General features: G+C 34.8%; 1 protein-coding gene across 1 annotated transcript; it reads left to right on the top strand.

The window, feature by feature from the left end:
- The first annotated feature begins 4,284 nt into the window (after window positions 1–4,284).
- On the top strand, window positions 4,285–9,481 carry LOC129231042 (uncharacterized). Its single transcript, XM_054865290.1, has 2 exons — window positions 4,285–4,531; window positions 4,662–9,481. The coding sequence occupies exons 1-2, from the start codon at window positions 4,285–4,287 to the stop codon at window positions 9,479–9,481; spliced, it is 5,067 nt and encodes a 1,688-aa protein (XP_054721265.1).
- The last annotated feature ends 1,473 nt before the right edge of the window (window positions 9,482–10,954 follow it).

The raw sequence follows: 10,954 nt of genomic DNA on the forward strand, positions 1-10,954 counted from the left end.
CAGTTTTTCTGAACTACAACGTTGCAAGTTTTCTTTTGATTTTACATCTTCAAGCCTTAAAATTTAAGAAAGACAAACTAATATGGTTGCCGCAACTGTGTAGCAGCTGATTTGTCCAGTTAAGGGGATGGTGACCAACTATTTTGAGAAGAGTCACTTTCTGGTGAAAAATAATTCTGCTGGCCACTTTCAATTTTTCAACATGCAGTAAAATCTAAATCGTTTCGTCGATTTAGACATCTAACAAAATTTTGAGATAATGCTCGTATTTTGTTAAGACAGTGCACTACAAGAACAGCAACAAAAGACAAGTCTAAGTCCTAGGCTCCAAAAAAGTTCTTGATATGTAATACATTTTTTATTAGAAAACTTTTTTCCCCAACTCATTTTATAGCTATAGCAGGCATTTGCTTAAAGTATGTCACTTTGAGAAAAATTTGTCACTTTAAGCAAAATTTTAAAGTGTCTTCAGTTTCATATAGTTAAACTTTTTTTTTACTATCTTTCTCAAAGGACCTTTTCTGATACACCGGCTAAGAAATTTTGACTTAATGAGATTAGATCTGCCACTCTTGGGTGCTTTTAGAGGACAAAAGACGGCAGATCCACTTTATTATACTATCTGCGCTGCCCGGTAGGTCATGGTCAACCTCGAAAATAAAAGATGTGTCATGTGACGCATGTTCAAAAGTCAAACTTAAACTAAAATAGTAGGGTAAAAATTCACGTCGTCATGCATTTGAGGGTTTTCGCCAACCACCTCCTACAGAGGAGCGAAGGCGTACCTCCCTATGTAAATTCTTGAGCATCAAAGGACTTCTGTGCCAAATTTGGCTAAAATCCGACGTAATTATGGATTTGTAATAGCAATATTTGTAACTTTCTTAATTAACCCTTTTTGTTATTGAAAAGTATTTTTAAATTAGTACTTCATTCCACCCGGGGTTCCAGTATTATAATCAATAATAAAATTTAAAAAAAAAGAAATCTTCGTTCTTAACTAATGGGTTTTCCTTATTTTTTTCTTTCTTTCTTGTTTTTATTTATTATTATTATTTTAATTTGTTTTTTTTTTTTTTTTTTTTTTTTTGCTTTTACGTAACAGCAATAGTTTAATATTCAACACAAATAGCTCTTTAGCATAAACACAAGAATTTCAAAGCTGAAAATTTTAATGCAAAAAATATTTTACGAATATAAAACCAACATTGTGTTATATGGTTAAAATACAGCAACAAGTGCAAGGCTTCCGTTTTTGTTCAAATGATTTTTTTCCTAGTTACTTTTATAATTAAAATATTCTGTTTTAAAAATTTTGTTCTAAAAGAGGAAAAAAATCATCTTAAATACTCTTTAATTGAAAGCTTTCAAAGGATAAAATAGCTTTAATAATATTTATATTTTAAATGACAAAATTTTCAAAAACGTTATAAAAAGTCTCTTCCAAAAAATTTTGCTGAAGAATATTTCTTTTTGAGAGATAATGGGCAGCAAAAAAATGTTCAGCCACAAAAGTGTCTACCTTTGTTCGCAATGCCTTACTAATTAAATGCAAATCGAAAACAAATTTTTTCAGCGAAAAGAAAATCTTGTTTTGAAATTATCATACAAAGTACGTTCCTTTTTTAAAAAATATTTTCTAATCCGCTTTAATTACTTATTGATTGAAAGGTATTATGAAGTTTTAATGAAACTTTTTGGTTCAAAACAATTTCGCAACATTTATATATAAAATAAAACAGTGCATATGAACATCTGAAAATACATGTAACATAGTAGAATAGTAAAAAACAACCAATTGAAACATGCAATGGCAAGATAGCTAGGAAAAGAACTTAAAAATGGAAATGTAATTTTGTTGAACATCAATTGCGCCGACTTTCACAGCTGCTTTTCAGATTATTTCTGTTGCTTGATTATTCAGTCATAACGATTTTTGAAGAAAAGTAGAAATTTTCAGTAATTCTTCCATGTCAGAGAAGTTGCTGTTGTTGAAATTGTTGCTCAATGTTTTTTTTTCTCTCCTTAAAGAGTTGTTCCTTCATTAACTTGCTTATGCTTCCGTGTTTATTCGCACACGTATCCTTATATTACATATATGTTCATAATTTAGTTTATGCGCGTGTGAAGGTAATAATTTATAGAGGGAAAACAAGAACTAAAATCAGAGAAACATTTTTGACGTAATGGAGTAGCTTTTCCTAAACTGACGTATCCACTTGGTATAAGCTGACACTGATTAGCAGTGTTGTCCATTAGACAATCAGTGTGTGACAGGTTTACAATTAAAGAAGAGCAATGTGGTGTTATTCGTTTTTAAGCGGCAGAAAGTATTGGTGTTAGTAAAGAGCATTGTTGAATAAAAGCAGTTTAAGGAGAACACTGCCTGTCAATGATTCGTATGCAGGTATGGAATAAGCATTTCTTCAAGAGACCGGATTAGTTGTAAAATGATGCGATTTCAGGTGAGATTCACCTCGTCATTACGAGCGTTTTGGTGAACGAATGAACTTGACTTGATCATTTAAGTAAAAAAAACGATTTTTGAAACAAAGTTGAAGCTGGCTAATTGCCATTCAAGTAACACTGCCAGCTAGCTAGAGTGAGCCTTGTATTTTCGCTCACTTACCAAAGTCGAAAGAATTCTTCTATAGGGCTCATATTTTATCTATACTTCTACACACATTATTTGTTACGCACACAAAGCCAAATTAGGAGAATTGCTCCATTTTCATTTAAGTAACATAACAGGGGTTTCATTTAAGTAACATACCATTTGGTGCGTGGTTACGACTGTAAGGATAATGGTTGACTATTAATAATGCTTTTCTAAAAACGAAAGGGAAAGTGGTGGACGCTTTAAAAACAGAAAGATATATTAAATCCCTGAAGGGAACCGTAGTAGATCCTGATACAGTTTTAAAAGAGGTCTGCGTGATTTTACATTTAATAACGCAGTGAGGTTATTTAAAACTTAAAACCTTGAATTTTGAACTTTAACTTAAAACTTCACTTAAAACTCAACTTACTTAAACACCTTACTCAACCTTAACTTAAAACCTTAACTTAAAACTTGAGCCCAAAACCAGAGTTTGAAAAAAAAAATAGTGGCACAGAGAGAGAGAATCTTAAGCAATGCGATTGTTAGTTCTCTAAGATTGGTGTGCTCACGAACGAGGAGACGGGGGCTTTACGATACAAACTATGACAATGAAATTTTTAGAGGGAACTTTTAGGAAGAGGGTGGGCTCTGTTGGTTTTTTTCTGGGGGGGGGGGGGGGTCTTGCTTTTGGATAACTCTATAGCGTTGGGAGAGGGTGGTTCCTCGCTCTTAGGGATGATAACGAGCATTTATGATTAAGAATTGTTTTAAAAAAAAGGGGGAAACATGGAATGGCAGTGATGAAAGAGTACAATAAACTTCATTCAAAAGAAAGACCTGTGAAGCATTTTAGAAGTAAATGTCCGTACTTGAATTTTATCATCCTAAAAGCTCTCTAATGACTCAAATTCGTTTTTTGAATTCTGTTTTTATGTGTTTTCTTTCTTGATACATTCGATTAAATTTAAAGTATATGAAATGCTTTAAAAATTAGGCTTGTGACTGAAATTGTTCAAATTCTATTTATTCTGGAATTCAAAATTTTCCTGCTATGGTAGCAACTCTTGAACTTTGTCTGAACCATCTTAAAAAAGTACAGTAATTGTCACGAGCACTCGATAGTTTCGGCATTGATTGTTGGCAACACAGACACCTACAAAAAGGGCGTTGCTGTATTGGCTCGTGGCCTTTTTCGAATGTTCGTCAGCCGTCGATGTTGAGTTTTGAAACGAGCCGTATTTGCTCAACCTTTTGAAATGTGCCATCCTTTTTACACATTTTTCAATGTACATATGTTCCAGTTACTAATTAAAGTTCTAACCAGTTTAAAATGTTGAACTGTCGTTATTTCGTATCGAATAGAAAAATTTGCCTCTCCCAAATAATCAAGCTATTTCGATGATGAATTGAACATTACTTTTGGTGCCTCAACCAGGCTCCTTTAGATTGTTGAAAGTTGAAAACTCGGAACTATTTGAATTATCGAAAATTTGAACACTTCCACTATTATTGCCATCGAAAAATTGGATTATTGGACAATTTAAAATCTTGAACAAATTTCGATGATTCTGCGATTCGGATACCTAAACAATTCTGGATGATTGAACCTTCAAAGAAAGGGGTAAGTAAAAATACCCACTTTTACGTTATTTGATGTTTGAACTTGTTTTTCACCATCTATTATGGATTTAAAAGCATTGAAAGCGATACGAACACCGTATCGAACACTAGCTACACGCATTTGTAATAAAATAGAAGAAAAACTCAATAATACAAGCACACCTATTGAGGACTTTGAGGATTTGAAAATTCAGTTAGACGAAAAAACTGTACTTTTGAAAGATTTAAACGAACAGATTTTGCCTTTAACAGATGAAAAAGATATTGAAAGTGAAATTTTCGGATGTGCAGAATACAGTGATAAAATGCGTACTTTAAAATTGAAAATTGATCGAAAAATTTTTAAAATTCAATAACAGCACATCCGGTAGTCAAAATGTTTCGGGGTTTGAAAGTTTAAATTTGATCAACACTGTGCACTTACCTAAACTTCACATAGATAAATATTACGGCGAAAGAGATAAATATTTAAACTTTTGGAGACAGTTTGAAAATGCAGTTCACAAAAACCCTACGTTAACAGATGTTGACCGATTTTCTTATCTAAAATCGCTACTTGGTGGTTCAGCTGCAAATGCAGTTAGCGGGTTTGCGTTGACGGCGGAAAACTATAAGATTGCAATTGAAATTTTTCAATCCCGTTTCGGAAGACATTCTGATTTAGTCCAAGCTCACTTGAACAATTTGTTAAATATTCAAGGTGTAAAAAATTCTAGGGATTTATATGCATTACGTGCTCTTTATGATAAATGCATTGTTGAAATTAGAAGTCTGGAATCGCTTAATGTTGCTGCTGACACGTATAGTACTCTACTTTGCCCTTTAATCTTAAAGGTTCTTCCGTCTGATTTAACCCTCAGATTTACGCGAGAACAATCTCAGAAGACAAATTTGAGTGTTCAAGACTTAATGGAGTTTATTAGAGCAGAAATTGAGACTAAAGAACGAGTTTACGCAATACAAAAAGCAGAAACCCAATTTCCCCATGGTCAAAATATTCCAAACTTAGAAAAGAATAAATTTGCCTTTAATAAATCGAAGAATTTTTCTAAAAAACCATTTCATAAAAGAAATATTACAAACACCCCTTCAGCAGTTGAACTCTTGACGCCTCTCGATAAATGTTGTATGTTTTGTTCGAATTTAGATCATGATAGTGAAAGTTGTTGCTCTTTAACTGTTGACGAAAAAAGAGCAATTTTGAAACGTACCGGAAGGTGTTTTCTTTGCTTGCAATCATTTCATAGAATGATAGACTGCCCTAAAAGTGATAAATCATGCACATTTTGTACAAAGAAACACAATGTTACTTTATGTTATAGGAAAGAAAATTTTAAGGATAAGGTACATGTTAATTCTAATAAAGTTGAAAACTTTGTTTCAAATCATGTAATCGAGGGTCATAATAGAATTTCACTTCAAACTGCACCCTTGGAATTAGGGGGTAAGGATTCCAATAAGGTTTTACATTGCCTTCTTGACACGGGTAGTGAAAAAACTTTTATCCGGAAAGATATTTCTAGATCCTTGAAGTTACGTGTATTAGGAAAAGAAGAGTTGTTAATTCATACGTTTGGGTCGAAAATTCCTCGTCGTCGCGTTTGTCCTCGAGTAGAAGTCAAAACAAAAAATAAATTGGATTGTACGGAATTTAAAATTGAAGCTTTTGAGATTGACGAAATTACTCATGCTACTTTAGAGTCATCCCCCGCAGAGGTATATGAGGAGCTGAAATCTAAGGGGATATTGTTAGCCGACGTTTGTGATAATGCTATACGGGGTAAAGGCATTTCTTTGCTCATAGGTGCTGACAATTATTGGAAAATTTTTACGGGGAAAATTGAACGCTTGAATTTCGCTTTGGTAGCAACTGAAACCAAGTTAGGTTGGCTTTTAATGGGAAAGTTAAAAGAAGATAAGACTGATTTTGAATTAGTAAATAAAACTTTTGGCGCGCTTTCTATTTCATCTCTGTTTGTCCACTCTCCTAACATAGAAAACTTATGGAGATCGGATGCTTTGGGAATTCGTGACCCTACAGAGAGTAAAAATCTAGAGCACGATGCGTTAGATACTTTCGAGAAAACTGTTCGAATTAATGATGAAGGGCGCTATGAAATCAGGCTTCCTCGACTTGAAGGGTTCGAAGATTTAGACAGTAATCTAGAAACAGCAAAACAAAGATGCAGGTCTACTACAAACAAATTGCTTCGAGAAAACAAGTATTTTGAGTACTACGCAGTATTCAAGGAATGGTTAGAAGAAAGAATCATTGAGGCAGTACCTTTAAGGGAAATAGATAAACCAGCTCATTATTTACCTCACAGAGGCGTTTACAAAGAACATTCGACTACGAAAGTACGTCCAGTGTTTGATGCCAGTTGTAAAACTAAACAAATGCGGTCTATTAATGACTTTCTGCTAAAAGGTCCGAATCTCTTGGAACAAATCCCTCCTCTTTTGATTAAATTTCGTAAAGATAAGATAGGCGTAACTTCGGATATCAAGAAAGCATTTTTACAGATCTCTGTTGCCAAAGAAGATCGTGATTTCCTACGGTTCTTATGGTGGGAAAATATTGAGGAACGTGAATTTCGAACATTTCGTCATAATCGTCTGGTTTTCGGACTAAATTGCAGTCCGTTTCTTCTCTCGTCGGTTTTAAACCACCTCATTGTGACTTATTCCTCTCAATTTCCGGAGACTTGCAACATTTTAAGAAATGCGTTGTATGTGGACAATTGTGTTACATCCGTTCCAGACGAGAAAAAACGGAATCAGTTTATTCATGAATCAACTTATTTGATGAATGCGGGCTGTTTTGACCTAAGAGGGTGGGAGTATACCACTCAAAATTTTGAAGAAAAATCTGAACCTATCGCAGTACTTGGATTGCTCTGGGACAAACATGCAGATGTTTTATTTTGTCAGATAAAGAACTTGGATTTGGATTCCTTAGAAATTACTCGTAGAAATATATTGTCGATTGTTCACAAGATTTTTGATGTAATAGGTATTTTGTGCCCAACTACATTGATTCCAAAGCTTATACTTCAAAAAAGCTGGGGTTTAAAACTGGGGTGGGATACACCACTACCGGATGAGTTTAAAATCGAATTTAAAGCATGGGCCAAAGATTTACAGTTGCTTTCGGAAGTTCGAGTTCCAAGATACATTAATACATTTGAATCGGCTGAACTTTCTTTACACACATTTTGTGATGGAAGTAAAAGTGCATATAGTGCAGTAGTATTTCTTAGGTCAGGTCAGTATGGTAACGTTTACGTGCAATTAGTACGGGCGAAAAGTCGTGTCGCTCCATTGCGTAAAACTACCATTCCACGAACGGAGTTGCTGGGATGTTGTATTGGGACTCGTTTGGCCTTTTCTACCCTACAAGCACTCAACATTCCAAATCTTCAAAGCTACTTTTGGACTGATTCGTCTACAGCTTTGACGTGGATTAAGAAAAATGAGCCATGGGGAGTTTTTGTTGAATTTAGAGTTAAAGAAATTCGAAAACTAGTTCCTGAGGGTGTATGGGGGCTAGTTCCTAGCGCTTTGAACGCGGCTGATTTGCCCTCAAGAGGGTGCTCAATTAAAACGCTTATCAAATCCGACTGGTGTTCGGGTCCAAACTGGCTGAAAAAGAACATTGAGGACTGGCCGGACACGAAACTAAAGCTAGATGAGGAAGAAATATCGTGTGAGAGAAGGAAACAAGTTATTCAGGCTGTTACCAGCACTTCTCAAGAACGATGGTATTTAAGATATTTTTCCAAGTATTTTATGATCGTTAGAATGATATCCTGGATAATTAGGTTTGTTATAAATTGCAAAACACCGAAAACTAAATTGACAGGGGAACTGACTGTTAATGAAATCGATGTGGCAGAAAAGAAATTGTGGAAAATCGTCCAAGAGGAAACATTTATTAAGAATGTTAAACTTAAAAACCTCTGTACTTTTGTTGACCAAGACGGCTTGATAAGGCTAAAAACCAAGATAATTAGAAGAGAGGATGATGAATATTTTCGATGCCCTATCTTGTTGCCCTCTGACCACAAGTTAGTGGAATATTTAATTATTGATTATCACCAACGTTTTTCTCATGCTGGTGTACAATTTGTGCTTTGTAATATTCGACAGAAATTTTGGATTTTGCGAGGTAAGAAAACAGTGCATCGGGTGTTGAACAAGTGTATTCGATGTAAACGGTACAAAGTACAACATCCAGAAACTGTACCATCTCCCCTTCCCGATGATCGAATAAGAGAAGCCTTAGTCTTTGAAGTCACTGATATCGATGTAGCAGGCCCCCTTTACTTAAAGAAAGGAAAAAAGGTATGGATTTTGCTATTTACCTGCGCTGTTTATCGTGCGGTCCATCTTGAGCTTATCGATAGTATGTCGACAGACGTATTCCTACTCGGTCTCCGCAGATTCATTGCTAGAAGGGGACGACCGAAAGTTATATATATAGATAACGGAACTAACTTTGTTGGTGCGGATCATCTCTTGAAATCCGTAGATTGGAGACAGATTGAATGCGATTCTTCAGTTTCAAGAATTCAGTGGAAATTCAATCCCCCAACTGAATGTTGGTGGGGTAGATGGTGGGAGAGATTAGTACAAATGGTCAAAAAATTGTTGAGAAATATTTTAGGAAAGAGTTGCGTATCCTACGAGGAATTGTTTACAATTTTATGTGATGTCGAGTCCGTGATCAACGGAAGACCGTTAACTTGTGTGTCCGAAGATCCGAATGATCTTGTCAATCTCACACCATCGATGTTTTTGCAAGACATATCGCAAGTTGGAGTTCCAGACTTGGATCATCTTGATGCAGTTAATTTGAATAAAAGACATCAGTTTCTACAACATTTGAGGCAACAGTTTCGCAAAAGATTTCCTGACGAATATCTTTCTCTACTGATACAACGATCACCTAAGCGTCTGCCAAAATCTGTGCAAAAGAATGACTTAGTTCTAATAGGAAGCGATCAAAAGAAGAGAATCGACAGGCCAATGGCTCGAGTCATTGATACTCTTCCAGGGAAGGATAACGAAGTACGCGTTGTGAGACTGAAAACTTCCACGGGTGAGCTTACGAGACCCGTGAAACGCGTGTTTCCATTGGAAATAAGTGATGAACTCACAATTTCTGAGTTGAAGACTAATCAAACGGACATTCATAAGTCGAGATTACCTAGAACGTCTAGATTTGGACGTGTTTTAAAACAACCTGTTCGAGATTAATATTTTGTTTCATGTATTAACCGTGTTTTTAATCTTTTTCAGAGTTAACGTTTTAAGGAACTTTTGTGGTACTAATTTAAGCTGTAATTTGTTGATGAAGAGTTGGTAAGATTGTTTAATGTCTTTCCATGTTTTCAATCGTTTCAGTAAGACTTAACACTTTTTTGATAGTTGATATATTGTTACTTTAAATATGTTTTACTAATGTTATTCCATTGTTTTGATTTTATCTCCTAGTTAAAATCAAAAGGTGGGAGGATGTCACGAGCACTCGATAGTTTTGGCATTGATTGTTGGCAACACAGACACCTACAAAAAGGGCGTTGCTGTATTGGCTCGTGGCCTTTTTCGAATGTTCGTCAGCCGTCGATGTTGAGTTTTGAAACGAGCCGTATTTGCTCAACCTTTTGAAATGTGCCATCCTTTTTACACATTTTTCAATGTACATATGTTCCAGTTACTAATTAAAGTTCTAACCAGTTTAAAATGTTGAACTGTCGTTATTTCGTATCGAATAGAAAAATTTGCTCTCCCAAATAATCAAGCTATTTCGATGATGAATTGAACAGTAATTATTTTTATCGACTGGATGAAAAACTCTCATGTCAAACACACTGTTTTTCAATTCCTGGTGCCGGAAGCACTGCAACGTGCTGCATTACAAACTATTGACTGTGTGATACCTTAAAATGTGTGGAACGAACTGGATTTAAGATCGGATATTGTCGTGTAACGAAAGGATCATTTAAAGGTAAACATTTGGTACAATGTGCTCAAACTTTGACAATTTGTGTAATTGCACTTGAAAATAAAACAACTTGTATTTCTCTTTATAATCATGTATCACTTATTGCAATGTGCGCAGTAGTTTCGAAAATGTTTTTTTTTTTTTTTTTGAAATTGGGTTTATCAATTTTGCTCACCCTGTATAACTTGCATTGCGAAACAACGAAATAAAAAATAATATTTTGTAAAAATGTTTTTCTAAAATATTACTCTATGCTGTGTCACCCGTTTGTTCAGGGTAAGACGCCGTATTTGTGACGGGTCATATCTTAAACAAACGGGTGTTACAACCCGCCTGACTTAAGAACATTACAACAAAAAGGAATATCGGAAGAAGAAATATCGAAATAGTAATCGCAAAATAAAACTGAATGGTTTTGGAGTATTTGGAATACTTTCTTTAAAATCGATTTATCCGTATTCCGATTATCACGATTACCAATAGCAGTTAATAGTTTCTGTAACAAAAACGTGTATCTTAATATTCTTATTTTTTCTGCTTTGGCGAGCGTTACCTGGATCAACCTCAGAATTAGAGAATTTTATGTAGGTGTTTAGTAGATGATGGTGGTTTTACACTGTTAGTTCCAGGTTCTTCAGGCGGCTATAAAATTAACTTGAGATGTGTTGATTAGTACTTTTATTTTACTTTGTACTGTATTTTTGGTGACAGCACTTAACTATCTG

This window comes from Uloborus diversus, chromosome 10 (genome assembly GCF_026930045.1).
Source record: "Uloborus diversus isolate 005 chromosome 10, Udiv.v.3.1, whole genome shotgun sequence".
NCBI classification, from domain to species: domain Eukaryota; kingdom Metazoa; phylum Arthropoda; class Arachnida; order Araneae; family Uloboridae; genus Uloborus; species Uloborus diversus.